General features: G+C 39.4%; 1 protein-coding gene across 1 annotated transcript in view; it reads right to left on the bottom strand.

Annotated features, from left to right (window-relative positions):
* The window catches only part of LOC107561733 (teneurin-4-like), a 264,331-nt gene that overhangs the window by 53,316 nt on the left and 185,218 nt on the right, over positions 1-25,797 (bottom strand). The window contains exons 15-20 of the mRNA XM_016246207.1: positions 24,131-24,344; positions 18,723-18,842; positions 11,568-11,829; positions 7,152-7,419; positions 6,918-7,061; positions 4,162-4,411 (exon numbers count right to left, since the gene is read on the bottom strand). Of these exons, the coding sequence (XP_016101693.1) occupies positions 4,162-4,411; positions 6,918-7,061; positions 7,152-7,419; positions 11,568-11,829; positions 18,723-18,842; positions 24,131-24,344 (1,258 nt within the window). The remainder of the gene's footprint in view (positions 1-4,161; positions 4,412-6,917; positions 7,062-7,151; positions 7,420-11,567; positions 11,830-18,722; positions 18,843-24,130; positions 24,345-25,797) is intronic.

Below are 25,797 nucleotides of genomic sequence, written 5' to 3' on the forward strand. Positions count from 1 at the left end.
AAAACGCTGATACCGGGCTTATGCTAAGCTGGTAACCGCTTTTCCATCTTCCTGTCTGACATTTCAAATTATGTGCCCTGACTCTGGTTTCCTTAACGTACACAATTATTTAAGCATTTTTTTTTTTTGTTGCGGTAACCCACTTTGAGAGTTTACCCATGCATCAAACTGGTCTCTATTGATCTACAGCACTATTTCAGAGCTCAGTCGTAGCACTGCCCGTTTTACTGCTATCTGGAGAGGATGTGTTTTAATGCACTCCTTGGTCCACCTTAATTTACGAAAAACACATGCGGTGCATTCCACAGGCGGCCACAAAAGCAACTGTACATCAAAAGACTGTACAGAGTGTTTAGCTGATGTTCATTCATCACAATAACTGGAATGACTCTTTAGAAAAGCTCTTACCTATGCCTGAAATCTTTATTTCTGTATTTAGTGAGAGCAGCATGAAAAGAAGAAAGTGGGAAAATAGGTTAGCTCATGCATTCATGTACAGATAAAAGGTTAGAGTGAAAAAAATTATACTACTTCAGATGGAGCTACAAGCATATCTACTGTATTCATGAATAGAAATATGAACAAAAAGGATTCCCTCATAGCACACATACTATATGCTGCTTAGGCAAGTGATTCTCAACTGGTGGGTCACAAGCCAAAATGGGTCACAGGTCTGTCCTAATATGGAAAAACAATGCTAAACATATACTGTCTGACATTTCAAATTATGTGCCCTGACTCTGGTTTCCTTAACGTACACAATTATTTAAGCATTTTTTTTTTTTGTTGCGGTAACCCACTTTGAGAGTTTACCCATGCATCAAACTGGTCTCTATTGATCTACAGCACTATTTCAAGTTTCTATGTCCACACTGTGATGCCACCCCTTGTCTTGACGGAATCGTCCACAGGATCAAGGATGCAGGGTTAAACGGAGACTTCATCATGAAGGATAGGGCATTTTTGAAGCTTGCAGGTGTCCTGAATTTACCCAACCTCTCGCCAAGTACCCGCTCATATCCTGTCAGTCATACCTGAACATCATACTGTTAGCTGTCACGCTGCCGCCTGTCAAAACCCACAGATGGTTTTGCCACGCATCTCATATTAAGGGTTCATAGCACCACAGGGAGGATGTGTGTTATATTTGAAAGCTTAGATCGAAGTTTGATGACTGATGCTTTTTTTTTTCCTCGAAACCACGCTGTCATTTGTCAAATCAAACATGTTAACGAACTGTGTGTTCAGATCCGACGGCGCTTTGAATGTGTAATTTGTCATAGGGTGAAATATCACGCTGTATTGTGGGTAATGCAGCATGGGTATTTCTAATAGGGAGGGGTGGGTAATTATATTCTTTAAGGAAGCCGAGTCCCCTGAGGGTGAGAAATTTTTAAAAACGCTGATACCGGGCTTATGCTAAGCTGGTAACCGCTTTTCCATCTTCCTGTCTGACATTTCAAATTATGTGCCCTGACTCTGGTTTCCTTAACGTACACAATTATTTAAGCATTTTTTTTTGTTGTTGCGGTAACCCACTTTGAGAGTTTACCCATGCATCAAACTGGTCTCTATTGATCTACAGCACTATTTCAGAGCTCAGTCGTAGCACTGCCCGTTTTACTGCTATCTGGAGAGGATGTGTTTTAATGCACTCCTTGGTCCACCTTAATTTACGAAAAACACATGCGGTGCATTCCACAGGCGGCCACAAAAGCAACTGTACATCAAAAGACTGTACAGAGTGTTTAGCTGATGTTCATTCATCACAATAACTGGAATGACTCTTTAGAAAAGCTCTTACCTATGCCTGAAATCTTTATTTCTGTATTTAGTGAGAGCAGCATGAAAAGAAGAAAGTGGGAAAATAGGTTAGCTCATGCATTCATGTACAGATAAAAGGTTAGAGTGAAAAAAATTATACTACTTCAGATGGAGCTACAAGCATATCTACTGTATTCATGAATAGAAATATGAACAAAAAGGATTCCCTCATAGCACACATACTATATGCTGCTTAGGCAAGTGATTCTCAACTGGTGGGTCACAAGCCAAAATGGGTCACAGGTCTGTCCTAATATGGAAAAACAATGCTAAACATATAAATAAAATGTAATATTTGAACATATTAAAATTATTATTATTATTATTGTGTTTTGAGTCACTAAAATCTGGGTCCTAAAGCAAAACCAGTTGAGAACCTAGACATCTATTTAATTTGTGATTTTCATCTGGAAATGTCATTTGTAAAAAGTTTGTTCATCCGCAGTACATCTCCAAAATGCATCCAGGTGGATGTTGTGGCTTTATGAGTATATGTGGATTTCCTCTTTAAAAAAGATTTATCAAATGACCGTGGCCAATAATTAAGTAATGCTTTCTAGATGATTTGCTCTTAAAAAGACATCTTGGATATGCATGCATGATTATTAGATTCAAAGGAAAGGTGAATGAAATTTTTAGCAAGGTTCGTATTCATCCTATACATTTCTGAGCAATAGCAATTACATTTAAAGAAATAGTTTACCCCCAAAAACTGAAAATTCTGTCATCATGTATTCTCTTCTGTGGAACAAATCCTAGTCGTTGCGATCATTAAAGTCAGACAGGTTTGGAATGATGGTGAGTAACCAACAACAACAACATTTTTATTTTTGGGGTAAACCATTTCTAATATAGTGAAAGGCCAATAAATCCGTGTATCATTCGTTCATTCGTTTTTTGATTTAATACTGAAAGTAGAAAAATGAGAAAATGGCTCTTTTTTCGTTTTTTTCATTTTTTTTTTCTCCAAAAAACGAAAAACAAGAAATCTGCTTAATTTTTAATTTATTTTATTTTGAATAAACAGCTTGAATATTCGATTACTGATTGGTCAGATGAAGATCAAACCGTGCCGTAACTGCAGTCATCAGTTTTTCCGCAGTTCTGCGCATCAGAATAATAGCCCGCCACTGCTGAAGGTGTACGTAATTCTTAACGCCTTTATTGCAACTACATTTCATCTTTTTTTCATCAAACAACCAGACTAACGAATAGCTCGACACAATCCGTACCAGGGCAGAGCTTAGACAGGGTTTTCTTCTGTGTAGACCAGCGGTTCTCAAAGTGCCAGGGGGTCCACGTAATCATTTGCATTACCGTATCCTGCATAAGTGTCCTGCTGGCACTTGCCCAGTTAAAGGCAGAGAATGGTGACTTTCACTTTTTTTTGTGTGCAATGTTTTGTGTGTCGCAAAATAATCAAATGCAACTTGTGGCGTATATTCCAAGCGTTCTGAATGTATACTGTAGGGTTTGGTGAGAAACACACCGAAATGGCAAGTTACTGAAAATCTTGCTCAGCAACTCGCGCCATGCACAAGCGCATATTCTTATGAGATATCAATTTGAATCAATTTTAATAAAACAAAAGACTACATTATAAAACTCAGAAGAGTATGTATCTCCGGTTGTTCTTGCGTGAACGTTATATACCCAAGTCAATGCATTATTCTTTCCTTTTTATATTAGTGTTTAAAGTATTTAATTTGACAGCCATCATATCATATCATACCCTGCCATGCCCAGCTGATGATGCAAAGCATATAATTTATATCTACATAGAAGAAAGCCCTGTCTAGGCTCTGCCCCTGTACAGATTGTGTCGAGCTATTCGCAAGTCTGGTTGTTTGGTGAGAAAAAGATTAAATGTAGTTGCAATAAATGCGTTAAGAATCCATAGACCTGCAGCAGCGGAGGACTATTATTCTGCTGTGCGGAACTGAGGAAGAACTGATGCTGGCAACGGTTTGATCTTCGCTGACCAATCAGCAGAAAGGGACGTTTAATTCCCGCCCACATGTAGAAATCGAATATTCAAGCTGTGTATCAATTTTTCCACCCCTGAACGAAAAACGAATAATTAAGCTGAATTCTTGTTTTTAGCTTTTTTGGAAAAAAAGTAGATGTTTTCTCATTTTTCTACTTTCAATATTAAACAAAAAACGACTGAACGAATGACACACAGATTCCAATAGCATCATTCCTGTGCTTTCCAAGTACTGATAGTCAGATACCTTTTGGTTTGTGAGCAACTCATATAACAGGATCTACAAGCAACTTGTCATTTTGGTGGGTAGGCGAATGTTTGTGTATCTATGCACATGCAGAATGCCAAACCTGAGCTCTAAGACACTTGTGACATTTCCTGTGGTGAAGATCCGACGGATGTAGTTGAAATCCCCCACGTACAGACTGCCATCCGACCCACAGGCTAAAGCTACAGGTGCGAGCAGCTTATTTCCATCCGCCAGCCCGTTGCAGCTTGGACAGGAGATACTGCGCCTCCGCCCGTTACCCATGATGCTTCCGATGACTGGGGGTTGCTGAGAAATAAAGATGTTCTCGCCGTTACCCTTGTGCAGGATACCTGAGTGACAAAGAGAGAGACGTCATAAGTATTTTGCCCATTCATTGTAATTTTCCCAAAACCATTCAATTAAATTTTATTTGTATAGCGCTTTTCACAATGCAAATCGTTGCAAAGCAGCTTTACAGAAAATTAAAGTTTCTACATTATATTTAGTAATATCTGTTGTAGGAAAATTAATGTTTTTCTCTTTATGTATGTCACCTGAAATGCAACAAAGACATCACACAGTAAAACAGAGAGCCTTTGAAGTCTTTAGGGCGGGTAATTTAATCAGAAAAGACAGAAGGTTTAGTACTTCTGGCCTCACGGGTGTGAAGGCACACAAACAAACAGTAAAAACAAATGGTCAGAAAGAGCCTTTGAACTCTTCAGTGCAGAAAAGAAGATAATAAAATCCCAGGGGGTTAGAAAGACCATTGTTTTTTCTGAATACATCTAGGTTTGGTTTAAGGAAAACCTGCAAGAAGTGGGGGATGATAACAGTATAATAAGGCTGTCTGCTTTCAGTGTGATTTCAGGTCTGTTGTGCTTCAGGGTAGCTGCTGAAACATGAACATACCTCTTTAAGGAAAATAAACTTCTTTCCTTAAATATAATTTGATTCCTTGTCTCTTACTCTGTGATGCTATTTTGTTAGTAATTGTTTTTGCCACAACATATCTTATCAGTGGTAACTATCTCAAGTTGATGTCCATATGGCAGAAATGTACAGAATAGCCTTCCCTCTGCAGTAAATCAATAGGTTTTATCGGATATGAGAAGCGGAGACTTTAAAGCTGATTCAGTTCTGCTCAAATTTAATGACATTAAATGTAATTGTATGGAGCTTTTCTCTGTCACAGAGCTATGGGACGGATGGCGCTTGAGAAAGGATTTAGCTAAATAACCAGCAGGATCGAGATGTGCTAAACGGAACTGAATTCATTTATCGAAAGGAGTTATTTTTCACTCGCACAGCCAGATGCTTCTGTATAGAAACCAGCTAAGTGAAGGTCCACAGTCACAGAATGAAAGACAACTTCCTCTTATTATCAGTCAATCTGAATCTCCACGGCATGCCTCAATGAATCTCCAGTGTTTAACAGCTCACCGCAAATGCCATTCAAAAGTGGCAGAGTGGCAAAGATTGCGAAACTCAATTTTCAGTGATTTTCATTGTGCACTGTTTTCTCTCTAAGCACCTGTTGAATCGTGCCGTGTTTTGAGAGATGCTAAATTACAGCATTTTCAGACCGTCCATGCTGATTGGCTGGAACTGCAGGTGGGTTTTACTAGAGCTGATGCAAAGGCGTATTCTCATCAAGCTCGAAAATTCACCGCAAATTTCACTGTGTAAAAGGCTTTCAACTGAAACAGTACATTTCCTTGAAGCTTTAAAGCAAATCTGGCAATTTAGGAATACATTTACCTGCTGGTAAAGGTTTTTGAAAAATAAAAATTACTGATCAGTAACGTATAACCTTTTGCACCCAAAAGTATTCCAGATAAATGTGTAGGAGATGTTTAAAAAGTTTTTTGTAAGTTGAATGGGTTGTGCATTAAAGCATGTGAAAAACCGTAGAGCGATTCACTTTCTTTGTAAAATACATTTTCACAAACCCTAAACTTCTAGCATACCCTCATGAAATGTTGTGGCATGTTCATTGTGAATAGTATTAGGGCAAAAAAAAAAAGTTTAACTAATTTTGCCTGAGTGCAGTAAAGTTTCTTTCAGCTTTACAAACAAAAACTTGTAATTTCTCATGAGAGTGACTAATTTTCTTTCTGTTTTACAGATTTTTTGCAAAGCCTGTTTTTTTCAAAAAAAATGTTTTGTCTGTTTTTTTGGCAGCAATTCATTTCACATGAGTGTGATTAAGTTTCATTCAGGTGTGAACACTTTTCATAGAGCCTAATTAAATTTTGCATTCACTTATTTTGCATTGCACTCTGTGCGAATAATTTGAGGGCAAAAACTACAGAGTGAGCGTGGATCCAAGGAGAATCAATTAATAAACAGAAGACATTAAAACAAGCTTCAATGTAAACCAAATGGTAGTAAATTCACTTGGAAAAAGAGAGAGTGAGAGAGAGTTGACACTTGAAGAATTTGAGCAAATTTTACCGGAAGTCCTCATGTTGACAGCGCTGGGTTTTAGTGACAGACCAAGCTGCCACCTGCACTCCTAATACTTGTGCTGCACGTACGCCTCATTTACTGAGATAAGAGCACCTGTGCGCTGGCAAAAATAATACTTGACAGGAACTGAACAGAGCAGTTTACGCAATCCCTGATTTCAGAGACAATTCAGCAGCAGTAGGAAAATTGACCTGTTCAACTCAAATAAGGTCCTGTCATACAGAAATCACCACTCAACAGCAACAAGTGTTCATCTTTAGCAAGCAGTGAACATTTATGAGAATTTCCACAATGGGGAAAACTCAGCAGATCTGATCATTAATAAGCAACTGTGTGTTTGTGAGCATTTGAATAGCTTTCATGCTTCTGCATGTACTAACTCACCACTTTGGATATTCAGAGCATGATGTTTGTCCACGCTCCAGCCGCCCAAGTTGGACGCAATGGTCTCGTATCCCTGCAGGACGGCTGTCCGCTTCTCCCAGAGGATCAGATCCGGGCAGGATTCGTACTCGAAACCCACAGACACTAGTGGGAGTGAAGAATAAACACATTTGAACTTGAGGACGTCAACAGCCCTGAGCAATGTGACACTGACAAACTTCATTCCCCACTCACCGAACGCCTCAGACAGCCCATAAACTTTTTGGCTGTAGACATCTGCCTTGTCCCAGACAAAGTCATAGGAGAGGTTAGGCGCAGCTGAGAACCACTTCCTGAAGAGCCTTCCCTCGACGGCCACCATGAGGTGCACCTTCATCAGGCTGAACGGGATGGTGGAGTGGGTCAGGGAGATGCGCAGGAGGGACTTATACCCCGACGTCCTGCTGCTCAGGTAGCTCAAACGTACATCTGTACCTGGGATCCACACTTCCTCCTGGAGGGTCTGGAGAGAGAGAGAGAGACAGGTGAAAACGTTCATATTAGTTACAAGAAAACAGAGTAAACTGTAACAAATCGGCTAATTTTGTGGGAGATGCACCCTGCTGAGAAGTGTTTGCATTATTTAGCATCTCCGGTATATACGCAAATGAGAATGAATTAATTTTTTCACAGCAGACGTTTTATTATACAGTGCAAAAATACTAATTATTGGGTGAATCTAGGCCATATTTCACCTCAAAGAGAAAGAAAAAAGCTATTATATAAAAAAAAACACTTGAAAAGATTTGTTTTTTAAAGAAGTCTCTAGGCTCACCGAGGCTCCGTTTATTTGATCAAAAAGACTGTAAAACAGTAATATTGTGAAATATTATTACAATTTAAAAGAACCGTTTTCTACAGTATGTTAATACATTTTATTAAATGTATAAATTTAAGTTATTCCTGTGATGGCAAAGCTGAATTTTCAGCAGTCATTACTTACACTCTTCAGTGTCACATGGAATCTTATATTGGCCATACTGGCTTATATAAGCTTTTATGATTAATATTTTTGTGGAAAGCAAGATACATCATTTTTCCAGCATTCTTTGACCAGTACCAGCGACACATGCGAGTCCAAAAAGAAAAAAAAGAAAAGAAAACAGAAAGTGAAACTAAATAAAGAATATTTTGTCATATATCAGATAAATGATCACACATCAGGCCAGTAGCCTCTTATGGTTACCTATTTAAAAAAAAAAGTGTTTAAATGAGTCTTTTCCCACTTGCAAACTTCTAGCCCTGATGAAGGCCTGAACAGCATTATTCTTATTAAACAGTGATAGTTTTTGCAGTGGGTGGGGTTGGTTTGAAGTCCTGTGTGTGTGGGGCTGAGAATTGGCTACTGATTGTTCTGGTTTTGTCTGTGAAGAATGTGGCAAAATAATCAGCTGTTATAGAAGTGGTAGGAGGTGGTGGAGGGGGACAGAGGAGAGAATGGAAAGTTTTGAAGAGATTACGTGTGTCTGGAGCGCTGTTGATCTTGTTGTGGAAGTATGAAGATTTGGCAGTATGGACTTCAGCAGAGAAAGATGAAAGCAAAGACTGATACATACTTAGGTCTGACGGATCTTTTGATTTGCACCATTTTCTCTCAGCTGCCCTAAGTTTGGTCCGATGTTCACCGGGAATGAGAACAGCAGCCCATCCATCTCTTCTAGGAAGGCGGATAGAATTTGCCCAGGAGGGCGGTAAATTACCACAACCTGGAGTTTTACGGGAGCTGTTATAGTGATCACATGAGATTCAAATGAGTTGTAATTGCATAGGGGAGAGTGGGTTGAGTATTTCCAATTGTTAGAAATGAGCAGACCAGTGCCCCCACCCCGGCCAACCTGAGGGGGGGTATGAGAGAAAGAGAAATTGTTCGAAAGAGCAGCTGGGGTTGCTGAGTCTTCTGGACGAATCCAGGTCTCAGTCAAGCCCAAGATGCTAAGTGTGGAGTTTAAAGAAAAAGAAGAAATGAAGTCTGCTTTGTTGACAGCTGACTGACAATTCCAGAGACCCATAGAGAAAGAAAGAGGTGCAGTAGAGGATGTAGAGATAGGATGCAGGTTAGCAACATTGCGTTGCCGTCTGCGTGTGACCGTAGAGCGTCGTCGAGAGACAACCGGAATGGTTTGGAAACACATGATAGAGGTGGGAAAGAGAGGACAGAAAAGGAGAGTGTGTACAGGGAAGAGCAAAAATATACTTAAGTGCCTAATTAATAGTGTTTTCACTATATTTTGGATATAGATATCCATTGCAGAATTTATGTCATACGGCTCGTTCACTGAATCGCTGGCCGTCTCAGTGATCAGCCGTAAAACAGTGATTCTGTCCTAATTCCTTTACATATTATTGGTGGAGTTCCCTTTAAAATCTTAAATGATTCCCTTTGAGCTAAATTGACCTGTTTCCCTTACATAATTAATACTGAATTATTAAACAGTATTATTCTTTTGCGTTCCACTTTCTGATTTAACCTCTCCACTCCACAAATGTTGCTGGTACTATTCAAAAATATTTTTGTAATTTTGTGCAATTACACTAGAACAACCATAGTTCCAGACAAATCTTCTTAATATCATTTATTTTTATTCCCTCCTAATTTGGGGTTGAAATGTGACCCAGAAACCTTCAAATTACTCAACTATAATAACAAGTGAGCAACTCACTCAGTGTAAAGCAATGCATACGTCTAAGTCACACGGGCATCATTAACAACGCCTTAGTGGCTCAGAGGTTTCTCATTGTTCACTGAAGAGCTCTCATTAACTCTCAGTGTATCGCTCCTTTATCACAGTCAAGCACAAAGCTGACCAATAAACACAGCTGATCATTACTGCGTCAATACACACTGATAAGAAAAGCACTTCCATAGACGTTTCCGTTTGTAAACCTGTGAAAACTCTGTGTGTGGGTGTGTGTAGGTGCACATGTAAGTGTGTGTGAATAAACCGCCTCAACATTTGGGATGGGACAGATTTGTGCCGATATTAATAGCCCAGACAGCACAATGCTTGTGAGCCTGACTCATTTATCTTGTAAACCAAAGACGACGACAAAATAATTAGGAAGGTTGCACACAGGTACAAGTAGAGCAATCAGAACTCAAACGCACACACACACATATATATGTGCATATTAAAATATATCTATAGACACACTTGGATGCAATGAAATTAACATACACAAACTTAAACACATAAAATCTTGATGACAGTCCCTCAAATCCAAAACAGGGATTTTTTTTTTGCACCAAATGCAAAGCTCATCCAGGAGTCAGACTCAAAAAGCTTTCATGCTGCTTTCATCTAAATGTAATTATCGTTCTTCAGAAAATGTCTGGCGTAGTAAATTGGACTGTGTATCTCTGCCCAATTACACACAGGAGATAAAATCACAGGACTGCCACCCGAGACAGAGCCTCCTCCATTCCCTTCTGATGTACATTTCCCAATATCTGCCCCTGCTGTCTATCAGAACATCATTATGAACTAGTCTGGAATCGGCACTAGTCTGGAATCAATCGTGGCAAATTACCACGTTTTTCATGTCTGAGATAGCCGTACAATTTTGAACAGTCTGTAACTGTCAGACTAAACAAGAATCAGACTTTTAAAAAAAACATTAGTCTTAAAAGTTAAAATGAACACAAAAATACAGCAAAAAAATCATAAAAACAAGCTTTTTAAACACACAAAATGGCATGCAAAATGTAATTAAATTCCCGATACAACTGAAATAGCAATCTATTGTGACGTACATCCAAGTGAAAGAGTTTATAGGAAAGGAAAAAAAAATAGGGCGGGGACTTTATCTATTGGTTGTTGACTGGACAGTGGTAGATCAGAATGTGAGCATTCAGTTGCTTGTGAGAAAGGGGCGGAGTTTAAAAGGACAAAACTTATAGAAAAATCTGGAAGTCTGTCATTTAACTGGAATGGTGAAGTACAAAAAAATGAAATATATGTAGGCATAAATCGCCTACAGTAAGATCAATAACATGGATAAAGAATTTCACATTTTTATTTCAAGCCAACTTTAACTTCATAACGTGTTGTATTTTTAATTGAAACAGAATATTTAGTGGGGTAAATTATATAGGGAGGGATTCAGTCTACTCCGATTCGATTGGTTAAACTTTAATAAATGAAATTGGACACTATTGGCCAATATCATTTTGCCCCACCCACATGTTTTTGGTTATATTAACAGATCAAGGGGGAAGTCGTGGCCTAATGGTTAGAGAGTCGGACTCATAACCCAAAGGCTGTGGGTTCGAGTCTCGTACCGGCAGGGATTGTCGGTGGGGGGAGTGAATGTACAGCGCTCTCTTCCACCTTCAATACCACGACTGAGGTGCCCTTGAGCAAGGCACCGAACCCCCAACTGCTCCCCGGGCGCCGCAGCATAAATGGCTGCCCACTGCTCCGGGTGTGTGTTCACGGTTTGTGTGTGTTCACTGCTGTGTGTGTGCACTTTGGATGGGTAAATGCAGAGCACTAATTCCAAGTATGGGTCACCATACTTGGCCACATGTCACTTCACTTTTTTTTTCACTCACTCAACTGTACCCATTTTGAATCGTAACATATTTTTCACTTCCTCTGTATAGCTTATCACCTGAATCTCTGGAACGACGTTGCCCCTCTCGACGCAGGTCCCAGCAAACGCCGTCAACGGGGCAGGCAGGACGATGGGCATGGGACGGGTGAAGCTGCTCAGGTCACAGCTGGGGATGTCATTGACCTCGTGTCTCATCACAATGGTGTCCATGACAAAGAAGCGTCCCCACGGCAACCACAAGGTATGCTCCTGAGTGATGAACGGAGCGCGCTCAAACCGCAGGGCTACGGCCACGCCCCCGTTACTCACCAAGTCGAAGCTGAAACAGAGAGAGCATGTTTGGTTAGCTATTGAGATAAAGCCATTCATTAATTTTCAATAATGTTAGAATATAGAGTAGTTGTCTTTCAGAAATTTTAGCTTTGCAGTTGTGTTTATTAAAATCTGGGTTGGTAACCATAAGGTTGTTGGTTCAAGCCCCACAAGGAACTATCCATTAACGATCACCATTGTCCCTAATAGTAAAACCTCTACCCTAAAATTACTCTTTCCCTTATATTATGTTGCAAACTGACCCATTTTGAGTCATAAATAAAGGCTAACTTATGATGTTTTAACACGCTGATGTGTTGTTGAATGTGCATATTATGATTATGATATTTGGAGGTTAATTTGACCTGCATATTTCATCATTAATGGCAGCTACACAGACCCAAAATGAATTTTTTTTATGTATGTCAATTATCATATCATATATACATGCATCCAAAGAATCTTACACTGCATTCAAAATGTACATTTTTACATTCTCTAAGAATCAAACCCATGATACTGATGTTTGAGCTTCAGGAAAGCACACAAAACAAATGCTTTTTCACACATCTTTTATTTAAAATGTTTTATATATATATATATATATACACACATATACATATACACAGTATATATAGTTACAATACTGTTTATAATATTCACAGTTTATTAAAAACTTTTAAAAATAATTATTAAATACGGTTTAAAAAGAATATGTTTTTTTACATTATTAATGTTAAAGGTTTGCTTTTTGGTTTGATTTTTTTTTTGTCATAGTGTGATTTTTGGTGAACTGTATCATCTAATTAGTGTCAATTTTACCATAGCGTTTGTACCCCGGTTTTTAACCTAATACAAATACTAGTTTACACTCTCATCGTTTGAATGAAAGAGCTTTCATATTTGGGTGAACTATTATTTTAAGATAAGCATGAACCACTTATTTTAAGTTTTTATACTTATCACATCGCAATTCTCTACAACTACTTATCTGTTGAATTATTCCATTTATACATGTGTTAGAATTTAATAGTGTCGTAAAGTATGCCAACCATCACACCCTTGAAAACGGTGTTTTGATTTCCTATTCAGTAAAATTACAATGGCATTTCATTATCTCATAATACCATTTACTAACATTTTAATCAACATTATTCACCGTTACTCTGTACTGCCATCAAAACCAGACTTAATAAAGGTTGTAATTCATTATGTTTCTCTAAATGACAGGATTCAATTGAAAAGGACTCGGATTCAGTTAGTTGGGATGGTTTTTATCTGGCAGCTACACAATGTGACTGGAATACAATGAACCATTGGCTCAGTCTAATACGCTGTGCTTTTGAATTTGCATTAATAAAATCTGCATGAATGGGTGGTGTGCAATGTCGTTAGTCTCTATTGAGGAATAAACTGGCAAGATTCCTCTCCGCCGCAGTAGCCGTGCATACACCGCTGAGTGTCTTTGTTGAGCGGTGGCACGGTACGCTTTGATAAAGGAGGTGAGAGGGGAAATGACATTTAAGGGAAGGGTAAAGTATTATTGATCTGTGCGTGCGAAGCTGTCTGCGCTAACATAACTTTACAACAACGCTACAAAGGTGGCACACGCTCTGCATATAGAGTCGCACTAATCAGAGAGCTCTGTTGTTCACTCCGCTAATCAGAAACGGAATAGGAAGCTGTATGCAGGCTATCGTGTATGTGGCTTGCTAGATGACTGATTGTGTACAAATCCAGATCTGCTTTCTTGTGTATCATCACGAGGATACACACCTTTACAACACGCTCTGGTAGACATGAAAGCACAAATGCACTTTCGTGCCGAATACGCCTACAACACAAACAGTCGATTAGCAATATGTGATATGTTGACTCTTAGAATGCGCTGTACTGTGTGTCTTTGTTCTCAGGGTCGGCATAGATGTGGTGTGCATCTGTAGTCACACCTCACGCTGCTTGAACATTAATTCAACTACACATCCCAAAGGGCTATTCACAGAGCTTTCATTGGCACGGCTGATAAACAAAGGTCTGCTTTGCCCTTGTTGTCGTGCCCTTGCTAAAATGTGAGCATTTGTCTGTGCGCTGTGGGAGTTTGAACAGAGCGTGCTTTTAGGTAAGTGTCTGCAAGAGAAAGCATGTGTGCATTTAATGCAGCTGTATAGAGTCAACGTGAATCTGCAGTAAAAGCTAGCCGGCCAGTCACATGTGATGAAAGACACGCACACATATATCCATTACACGGGCATGCACATGGCCCTAAAGGCTGCCATGCCAATCGATGAGTGATTCACAGGCCTATTATCAATCACACAAGCACCTCAGGCACGGGTGACACACTTTATTAGTGCATTCAGCCTTTCACTGCACACTTTGAAGGAACACAGAGTTAACCCAAAGGGGTTAGCCAGATCGATGGCTTAAGACCCCAAACAGGTCGAAGCCACCCACTTTTAGTCCTCTGAACTGAACTGAGGCTATGTTCACACAGTGCCAGAATATGGTTGTGAGTCCCGAGTCTGACATATATGGTTAAATTCACACAAAAATGTTATAAACAGTGTTGGGGAAGCTACTCTGAAACTGTAGCTTGACCAGCTACAAGCTACTCGTAAATGAAAGTAGTTAAGCTACATTCAAGCTACCCTTCTGAAAAAGTAGCTAGCTACACTACAAGTTACTATCAAAAAGTAGCTAACTACATTGAAACTACTTTCAATTTTTGTATTATTTTTAACATTAACATTACAAATAACTAAATAATCATTAATGAATAATTATAGTGAAGTTATAAGTAAAATGTAATGAAGTTATAAGGAAAATATTTGGGGTTTAAAACAACATACTGTAATGCAATCATGATTTCAAAGAGTAGGGTGAATTGAGCTTGATTGGGACACTTGAGTAGAATTTAGGTTGATTGGGACACTTTTCCAAGCCATTTAAATGTCAAAAAGTGTCCCAATCATTTGATTTTGTAAACTATCCGATACACACAATAATAAAATACTGTATAGTTATATTATCTTAAACTGACGGTCAAAGTGCAAAATTGCTACTAATGTAAAATCAATGCAAGAAACAAATGTATGCAACTTAAACATGATACGGAGGAGTCATAAAAGAAGCAGGTTAAACTCACAGCACATGTGGTTTTTACTGACTGAATGGAGACGTCAATCATCAGCTGCGCGTGAACACTGCATTTTCTTTGAATCCCCCGCCGCAACCATTCTTTGCCAAATGATAAGCACACTACTATATCGTGATTTTACTTTCTGTTCGATTAGTGTTCCTTACAAAACTGTGGGGGGACAGATTATATTATGACTGTTCATCGTTGTAAAATAGACATTTGATCTAGAGTGCTATAAAGAAGAAAAAATAATCAGTTAATCAGTTATTATTCACCTCCTGTATGTGCTTCAAGTCTTCGACGTAGACCGCATTTTAATCTTTGTTTTTCGTAAATTATAGTTACAGAAATATCCACTCTTGTACATCCTTTTGCACAATCATCAGACGATCTCTTGTCGGTGGAAAGACTGTAAAGCTGCACGATGCGTGAGATCATACAGGTATACAGGTATCGATATCGGTATCGGCGAGTACCAAAAATGAAAGTATCGGACTCGTTCTGAAAAAAGTGGTGCATCCCTACTTTTCACAATCGGATAGCTATCCGATCAGAAAAAAAACGCATGAAGTGACCAGGTGTAAACAGACCCATGATACACAACATGCGTTCTTAACTGGATACTCGCCAAGACTGGCAATCTGACATAATTTTGTATGTATTTGAACGTTTTAGCGCAGTTAGCTACTCATTTTGGTATTTGTGGCTCACAAGCGGTTTGAGAATGAGTGCGGCTTGTGTGCGCTCCACTAATATTGATCAGTTCTGGTGCGCGCGCTTTTGGTGTAAGTGCAAAACCTGCGGGAATGACTAAAATAATGCGCAATACAAGCATTTAACCGGCGTGAATGAGACGTGTATGAGAGAGAAGGGGTCGTTGGAGAGAAGAGAGCGAGAATGCGCGGCTGACGTTATTGCCTGTGCCGCTGGTAACAAAACGGATGAACAAACGCTCTTCTAATAATGTTAAAAGAACATTAAACGTTATCTGGTATTTATTAATGTTCTCAACACGTTAGCACAAAAACATTATTTAAACATTGCTCATAGAACATTTTAGTTGGACATTCGTGTAATGTTTTTTTTAAACGTTACTACAAACTACTTGCTTCAGATGCTTCAGTGGAGAGAAGAGAGCGAGAATGCGCGGCTGACGTTATTGCCTGTGCCGCTGGTAACAAAACGGATGAACAAACGCTCTTCTAATAATGTTAAAAGAACATTAAACGTTATCTGGTATTTATTAATGTTCTCAACACGTTAGCACAAAAACATTATTTAAACATTGCTCATAGAACATTTTAGTTGGACATTCGTGTAATGTTTTTTTTAAACGTTACTACAAACTACTTGCTTCAGATGCTATTAATGCAGAGAACATTCAAAAGTAAAGTTTCCACGTTTGCAAATGATAAAATGGAACGTTCCTCATATATTCTAATGTCCACATATCCAAGAAAAAAAAAGTTTCTAAACATTTCAAATAGTGGTAATTTTAAACGTTCAGATAACATTTAGAAATAACATTTGCATAACTTAAAGGATTGGTTTACTGGTTTATTTCTAGGCTTGATTGTGTTTATGGGGTGCAGTCTAACATGTGTTAATGGTTAGTTAAAAAAAAACATTATTTTTCACATATATGTGTATGTATATATGTATGTGTGTGTGGTTGTACATACACATATGTAGTTGTTTTTTGGTATTTGACTTAGTGTTATGTTAGAATCATTATTATACTCTTATACCTTTTGTTCTTTACTATTTTTAATTGTTTTTAGCTTTATTTTTTGTCTTTCATTTAAATGTTAAGTTAATTTTGTTGTATGCATTTGTCATTTTTATTTAATCTCTTTATTTTTAAAATGTGTATAGGTAGTATTTATAAAGTTTTAGCTTTTAGTTTTGGATCTGTTTTTAGTTGTTTTAATACTACAATTGATTGCTTCAGTTGTCCTCATTTGTAAGTCGCTTTGGATAAAAGTGTCTGATAAATGACTAAAAATAAATAAAACATCATTTATCTTTATTCCACATCGCTCTGTCCCTTCTCCTATTAACACGCTGATCATTTCCTGCTTTAATGAAGCCCCTCCCTCAGAAATAGGCGATGGGCTCTGATTGGTTAGCTAGTCCAGTGTGTTGTGCCTCTAGTGTGTGTCTAAACGTCCCGCCCCTCACCACAGCGGCATGTGCTCCGGTTGTATTGTAAACAACGGCGTCGTTAATGTCGCTTATCAGTTTGAGCCCGATTGAGACGCAGAGGATATTATTGAAGAGGGTCGCGCAGGACCTGTGCAAGCAAGGCTCTTAATGGTAGGTCTATGGTTTTTGTTTGTTGTTCATGTTTAATGCTTCTCATAGCTATGTGAAAATAAGTGTATAATTGGAACAGTTTATTGTTGGAGCTGAGCTGAATGAGAGTGAGAGAGAGAGAGAGAGAGAGAGAGAGATGCAGAGCGTGTGCAGAGCAGGGGGATGCGAGGAACAGTATTAAGAATCGCTGCTTTAGAACACTGATTTTGAAACTTGTGAATCCATTAGAATCGTTAGAAGACAGAATCTCGGTTCATATATGAATAGATTTTTACATGCACCTCTAGTTTTCTCTTCCTTTTCTCTTAAGCAGCGCAGCATGGCCTCGCCCCCTTTGCTGCCTTTTCCCGAGGGCAGGGTTTATCTGGGTTTGTTACATCACGAACCCGGGAACTAAATCGTTGTAGTCCCTACCAGCCGTTTTTGTAGGCATTAAACTGCCAGAAATTTAAAAAACGATATCTCCGTTTGCATTGAACTTTCAGCTTCATAACTTTGCAGATATTGTTTATGCTCAAACAGCAACATTACACACTAACTAACATTAAGAAAGTGAAATCGCAATCAACCACCCCTTTAATGGTAACGTTACTTAAACATTCTTAGTTTGTTATCTGGATCCCCCAAACCTATTCTCATATTTATATTGAGATATTTTTGGTTGCAAGGGGGAAGGAACCTCACATGACTTCCACTACATTAATAATCACGTGATGTCTTCTAAATCTACTGTCTATAGCTCAGTGGTTCTTGATTACGTGACACAGCATTCCTCTCTCTCCTTCAGGGAATCAGGGTTGCATAAGTGACTCAATACATCAAGGCAGATGTATAATGGATGGCTTTTAGGATTTCCTGAGTCTGACTTTAGGCTAAATTTTGTATTACACAAATATCCACTGCATGTTACTTGGCCAGTCAGACTCTAGCGGTTGGCAGAGAAGCAGAGGGACCTCTTTGGAAGTAGAGAAACAAGTAATTTAAAAAGCAAAGGCACCAGTATAGAACAGACCACAATCAAACAAAATCAGTTAAGACAGCTTTCCCATTTTAAGCAAGCAAACAGGTGCATTGGTGATTTCATGCCGTACTGAATCTGTTCTTGCAGTGCTTGATGGGCTGTTGTGGGAGGGAGACCATGTGTTTACGAGCAAATAGAGGGAAAAAAAAGAGAGAGCCAGGGAGACTGAAGATTGTTTATGGCTACAAAAAGCACCATCCAAGAAAACAGCAAAATGTGCAATGGTATGCTGGGAGTAAAATTGTCCTCCAATTTTATTTCCAGCACATTATAGAACATTCTGCCATACAGAGAGCAGTTAGAGTGCACAGATGTGGGTTAAATGTGCATGCATAACGATGGTGACATGAAAAATTCCAATATATTTCCATTTTAATTACTAACCTACATCTTCAAACACCATTTCATCCATACTGCAACTTACCTGCCATCCTGTCTGGTGATGGTATACCCATAGGCTGGTTTGTTAATGAAGCTGATATTTACACCGACCAGTGGTGTCCCATCTGAAGTCACTACTTGCCCCCGGATAACACAGGCATGACTGCAAGGTTAAAAAAAATTAAAATCATAGTGAGTAAAACAGGTTATGTCGTGTTAGAAAAGCATCAGATGCTATTTGTAAACACATATAATAAATTAAACCACTCTGAGGAAACCTCAGCGGGGTTTCCTGTGTGAGAAGCAAAAGATAAGAGGAAAAAAATAGGATAGTGTTTGTGTCATTCCTACTGTTTGAGAGAACAATGCGGAGGTACGAGTGCTTTCAGTCACAACAGATATCTGGGCTTGAAACTGCCTCTATCTGATGTTATCTGTCTGCTTCAGGAGCTCCGACTTACTGATCGATATGAAAAAGTCAAACACAGTTTCTTAAAATCCTGACCAATTACAAAACAACTCCCCGCTTGACGACTTATGACTCATAGCGTTAGAGATTTTTAATCAGGCTTCATGCTGTTCAGGCTGGAGATTATGAAGGACAAAAAAACAAAAAATAAAACATATATATATATATATTAAAAATATTATATGAAAATTAGAGGGTCTCTTTTTGTAATGTAAATCTGCGACATGATGTAATATCTGGTATTGATGTATGCGATTCATTTGATTGAATAATCGGCATTTCGCAAGAAATGGCTTGCACATTAAAATAAAACATTAAAGTACATTAACATCCAAAAAATTACACACATCAGCTAGGTTAAAGAAAAAAAAAGCGTTTGAGAGAACAATGCGGAGGTACGAGTGCTTTCAGTCACAACAGATATCTGGGCTTGAAACTGCCTCTATCTGATGTTATCTGTCTGCTTCAGGAGCTCCGACTTACTGATCGATATGAAAAAGTCAAACACAGTTTCTTAAAATCCTGACCAATTACAAAACAACTCCCCGCTTGACGACTTATGACTCATAGCGTTAGAGATTTTTAATCAGGCTTCATGCTGTTCAGGCTGGAGATTATGAAGGACAAAAAAACAAAAAATAAAACATATATATATATAAAAAATATTATATGAAAATTAGAGGGTCTCTTTTTGTAATGTAAATCTGCCACATGATGTAATATCTGGTATTGATGTATGCGATTCATTTGATTGAATAATCGGCATTTCGCAAGAAATGGCTTGCACATTAAAATAAAACATTAAAGTACATTAACATCCAAAAAATTACACACATCAGCTAGGTTAAAGAAAAAAAAAGTACCTAGGAAAAAATTACACATTGAGCCTGTTTCTATGAAGGCATTAGGTATTAAACATTTGCCAGGTAGCGGAACAATTAACACTGGTGTGTAAGAGGCTGGCCCCTTCCTGTCCTTACTGCGGGCAAGATCACAGACCCAACAATATCCCTGTCCCAGAGAGGCTAACTTTATGCTAATTTAAGCACCCTCTCACCTTCAGCAGTCCTTGGCTCAGCTCTGTGCCCCTGTAAACAAAGCTAGGAGAGATAGCGCACAAGTGCAGAGCCCCACCACAATGTCTATTATCAGACTGCGAACTCAAGTTGAATAGAAAATAGAGAGAGAAGAAGTGACAAAGAAAGATCACTAAATAAGAGGGTGGAAAGACAGAAAGGGAGAGAGAGCGAGAGATAATGTGTAAAGCTTTTGAAACATTAAAGTACATTAACATCCAAAAAATTACACACATCAGCTAGGTTAAAGAAAAAAAAAGTACCTAGGAAAAAATTACACATTGAGCCTGTTTCTATGAAGGCATTAGGTATTAAACATTTGCCAGGTAGCGGAACAATTAACACTGGTGTGTAAGAGGCTGGCCCCTTCCTGTCCTTACTGCGGGCAAGATCACAGACCCAACAATATCCCTGTCCCAGAGAGGCTAACTTTATGCTAATTTAAGCACCCTCTCACCTTCAGCAGTCCTTGGCTCAGCTCTGTGCCCCTGTAAACAAAGCTAGGAAAGATAGCGCACAAGTGCAGAGCCCCACCACAATGTCTATTATCAGACTGCGAACTCAAGTTGAATAGAAAATAGAGAAGAAGTGACAAAGAAAGATCACTAAATAAGAGGGTGGAAAGACAGAAAGGGAGAGAGAGCGAGAGATAATGTGTAAAGCTTTTTTCTATCTACAACATTGCTCGAGGTGACAGTTTGATTTAGAGTGTTCCCATTCAGAAGGGGCAGCGATGCAGGTTTTCACAGGGTGCACTGAGTGGAACTGAGCCACAGCGAAATATGCCGAGCTGATTCAACAACTCTACGACAAATGATTTAAATATTGATATTAAATACATCTGAAGAAGATAAAGGAGAAAGGAGGAACAGTGAAGTGGTCTAGACAAAAAGTCTAAAGTTTATTTATTCAGCAAACCCCTCTCTCAAGATAGTCGGAATGGCAGATAAAAGTGCAAGGAGGTTTATAAACAACAGAGATACCACCTTGTGTAGCACTGCATTGGCAACTATGTAATAGAAGCAAACTGCAGGCCAGGTTTGACTTGATATTAGAAAAGACATCTTAAATAACTATGAAGCAAAGCATGCTAAACTGTCCTGAGAGGCAGCTTCTGGGAGCGCTAAGAAGCAGTGGTCTGAACGCTTGTGTGTTTGAAAAAGGTTAAAAAAAGGCTGAAATGGTTAATAGGCAAAATTAATGCTTGCAAACTCTTTGCTGAAGTGGAATTATTAAATAAAACTTGCAGCAAGTTTCTTTAGCACTGTAAAGCTAACAAGCTAATTAGATTTGCTTCTGTAAACAGTCACTATGATACTAGGGTTATTATCAGGGCATTGCTAAACAACTTGGCAACAAAAGTACAGCTTAGCATCACTGTTCTTAATTTTGTTGTCAATCCATCTAAAGTCTTGGCATGAAGTCTTAGTAAGCACTGCTAATTACTTAAAAAGCTTCATAAGAGGGGCTAAATACAAACATGCTCCCTCACTTACATTATATCTGTGAACAGCAGTTCTTCCCTTTCGCAGAAACTGTGATGTATTCTAAATAGGCTAAATGGAGAGAAATAATGGGTCATCTCAGGCTGCCCCCACCCCCTCTGCCATCTCCACATGATGGTAAAAGGGGCTAAGTACACTCAGATGCAGCAGGCAAACAACTTGACCCAAGTGCATCTCCAGGCAAGCACATTTATTCGTTTGTGCGATCCATGGTGTTCAGATAAACAGAGCTCATGCTGTAAAGGTTAAAGAACATTGGAAGAACATTCAAAAAGTTTCAGACAGGTGAGTCTTGTAAAACAGGGATGAGAGGTGACTTTGATCATTCCCAGGTGTCTTGCTTTCTTGTGGTTGGACATGTCAGATGTGCATTTTCGACATGTCTCTGAGCATGCAGAAGTGGTTGTGGAATCAATAAAAAGGCCTGATCAGGTGATGGCAAGGGGCTCTTTTAGACCGACTGCGGCTATGTCTAAGAGGTCCATCTGGGCGGCTGTCAGCCTCTCTCATATCTGTCAGTGGGCGGAGGAATGAAGAGGTAATAAATTATATATCAGCCCTGATATTTTTAGGTGAATCGAGGTCTCCGATCTTGCGACTGCTGGCCAACTTCTAAAGCTTTTATTTATTTGTCTCTTTTTTTTCTTTGGAGATGATGCTGATGAAGGGTAGGCCGAGACTCTCATCTTGAAATAATGAAGAGGGTATCGGAAGACTCCCTACAGAGCATCTCAAAAATGTCACCTTGAGAAAATGTCACAGGGCATTACAAGAGCATTTCATGAATACCGGGTGACATGTTCACAAAAGGCTATATCAAACAAAGTCTAGTGTTTCATCTTTGCATGAGGTTATGCGCATCGGACACGAGTTGATTGAGGGCGCAGTGATTTATGCAACAGAAGAACGTCTGGCAGATAGGACTGAAATGAGTGCATGAAGGAGAGCGCTGGACAGCTTTGAAGTGATCAGAGTCTCATTAGGACAGCGCAGATTTGACAAAGGGAGTCCGTGCTTGCCAGAGGCAACAAAAAAAGGCCATTTGGTACAGAGTCTGAGCTGAACTGTGGGAAATGGCCATTTAAGAGATGTAAAAACAATACCCTGCTCACTATAGTTCAGGGAAGGACTGTTCACTGATCCAAAACCCCTCTAAACAAGAAATTTCCACTTGAGTTTCCAAATGAACAAAGCAAGACAAGGTCTAAAAACAGAAGGCTTTGAATCGAAGACCTCTTTGGCACATTATGCCTTATGGAGCTATGAATCAAAACGTCAATGTACCCTGGTTGGCACCATTAGAGACATTCTCCATGGAGAGCTCAAAAAAAATGCTCATTTGTTTGTTACATTTTCATTTTTGCCTTTGAAATGTCAGCTCTACTTTCATGAAAGGAAATGCGGGGATACTCTACGACATTTCAAAGGAGCACAACTTTTTCCCCAAATCTCTAGTAGCATCTTTTGTGCTCATTTCAATTTAGAACAGAAAGAGAGAGAGGGAAGAGACCAGTGCAAGAGTGGGATACAAATGCAAAAGTGGCGTTCTAGGTATTGTTTACAGATAAAAAGGGAACGCCACAAATGGAGGCAAAAGATGAAAAGTCATATGGGATCACACAGTGACAGCACTGTTCTCTCATGTGAAACATCTTTGGGGCACCTTGGGATGAGCCCCATGCCCTGTTTGTTTACAGGAACTAGAGTTGTAGATGGATTGACAGCATCTACTTATAGTTACTGATTGATCTTAATATTACCACTATAGTGAATTGGGATTTGGGATAAATATGGAAAAGAGAACTGCAAGAAACTGCACAACAACTGTGAACATTACTACTGAAATACTTACATGCCATCAAAGGGGTTGGCGCCAGGGATGACGTGGGTACTGTCCCGGCCCACCAGAAAGCGGACACGCTGGTAGAAAAACTGCAGGGTGCTCAGAGTGGAAGAGATCTGGGTTTCCTGGATAATATCCAGTGGATCAGGAGAGCCCACACACAGAGACGTGGTGTGACATGTCTGCAAACAGCAATCCGGGTCCATGCAGTCCATTAACCCATCTGATAGAGAGAGGACAGGTTTAATCTTTAATAACAGGGATGTAGAGTCACAAAATTAATCAATGTATTTTCACAAAATTATTATTTTTTTTAAGTAAGTGACAAACAATGTATCTGATGATAAATTGCCTTCACTTACTAGTGGCAGGATTTACATGGTTTCTAGCTGGACAAAGCTAGCTTAGCTAGTTGATCAGATGGACTACAAATCTACTTATAGTTACTGATTGATCTTAATATTACCACTATAGGGAATTGGGATTTGGGATAAATATGGAAAAGAGAACTGCAAGAAACTGCACAACAACTGTGAACATTACTACTGAAATACTTACATGCCATCAAAGGGGTTGGCGCCAGGGATGACGTGGGTACTGTCCCGGCCCACCAGAAAGCGGACACGCTGGTAGAAAAACTGCAGGGTGCTCAGAGTGGAAGAGATCTGGGTTTCCTGGATAATATCCAGTGGATCAGGAGAGCCCACACACAGAGACGTGGTGTGACATGTCTGCAAACAGCAATCCGGGTCCATGCAGTCCATTAACCCATCTGATAGAGAGAGGACAGGTTTAATCTTTAATAACAGGGATGTAGAGTCACAAAATTAATCAATGTATTTTCACAAAATTATTATTTTTTTAAGTAAGTGACAAACAATGTATCTGATGATAAATTGCCTTCACTTACTAGTGGCAGGATTTACATGGTTTCTAGCTGGACAAAGCTAGCTTAGCTAGTTGATCAGATGGACTACACGCTGGTGTACTTGGTTTCCTGTGGTGGATCATCTTGGTCAAGTTGGTCAGAGGTCATAGACCACCGTGGCCAAGGTGCCACACTACATATAGATTTAATTTGGGTAGGGGTAGGGGGTTAGGTTTAGGGCCTCATTAGCCTATCAGACACAAACTGTGGCACTTTCCTCCAGTGGGCACCAGTGAATGTTCCAGAAACCAGCTTGATCAGGTATGACCTGGTTACCAGAAATGTTCAGAACCTGGAGCACAGATGCCTTCCAACATGCTTATTTTGTCCAAGCTAGCATCATTCCCCTAGGTCAGTATCTTTAAAGGAGAGGAAAAAGATTTCATCATCCCAAGACGAACATGCATGAACCGTTAGCAGGATCTTGAAAACTTCTGAGAAATAACTGCCTCTGTTGGATGGCTCTCTACAGCTGCGTTACTGCAGTAAGTTAGAGCCAGTCTGGCTTCTTATTTCCTTCATGTTTTTTTTCTTTTTTCCCCCCTCTTTCCAACAGTTTCCACACCTTTACAGGCAGCTCAGCCTCTCCCTCCTGTAATTCAGCTGAAATAATTCAGGACTTCAGGCCATGCTGAGAGGAACCCTTTAATGTACTGAACTGGATCATCTCTTATTCTCTAATATCTCTCTCTCTCTTCCTCTCTCTCTACTTTCAGGAACCTCTCTGACCAGATGGGCCAAATTATAAAAATAGCACCTCTCCTGGTGGAAGCGTCACCACTGCTTGTTTCAAGTTGCTGCAATACTACCACCAATTGACTGCTTTAGTGACGTGACATGTGGCCAAGTATGGTGACCCATACTCGGAATTAGTGCTCTGCATTTATCCCATCCAAAGTGCACACACACAGTAGTGAACACACACACACCCGGAGCAGTAGGCAGACATTTTTTGCTGTGGCGCCCGGGGAGCAGTTGGGGGTTCGGTGCCTTGCTCAAGGGCACCTCAGTTGTGGTATTGAAGGTGGGAGAGAGAGCTGTACATTCACTCCCCTCACCTAGAATCCCTGCCGATACGTGACCATTAGGCCAAGACTTTACTATTAACATATGTGCTAGAAGTTTCTGATTGGTATTCTACAGGTTATCATCCATTTTAGTTTGGTCTGCATGTCTTTTCCATTTGGCTGGATACCCTCACAACCTGTTTTTGCTGTTTTCATGAGAATCTCTACAAAGCAATTATTTAGGAAGGTCACAAAAGCACCATCAGGCCTGTATCTGCAACAAATGCTAG

The sequence above is a fragment of the Sinocyclocheilus grahami genome, unplaced genomic scaffold, assembly GCF_001515645.1.
Source record: "Sinocyclocheilus grahami isolate Dianchi unplaced genomic scaffold, SAMN03320097.WGS_v1.1 scaffold790.1, whole genome shotgun sequence".
Lineage (NCBI taxonomy): Eukaryota > Metazoa > Chordata > Actinopteri > Cypriniformes > Cyprinidae > Sinocyclocheilus > Sinocyclocheilus grahami.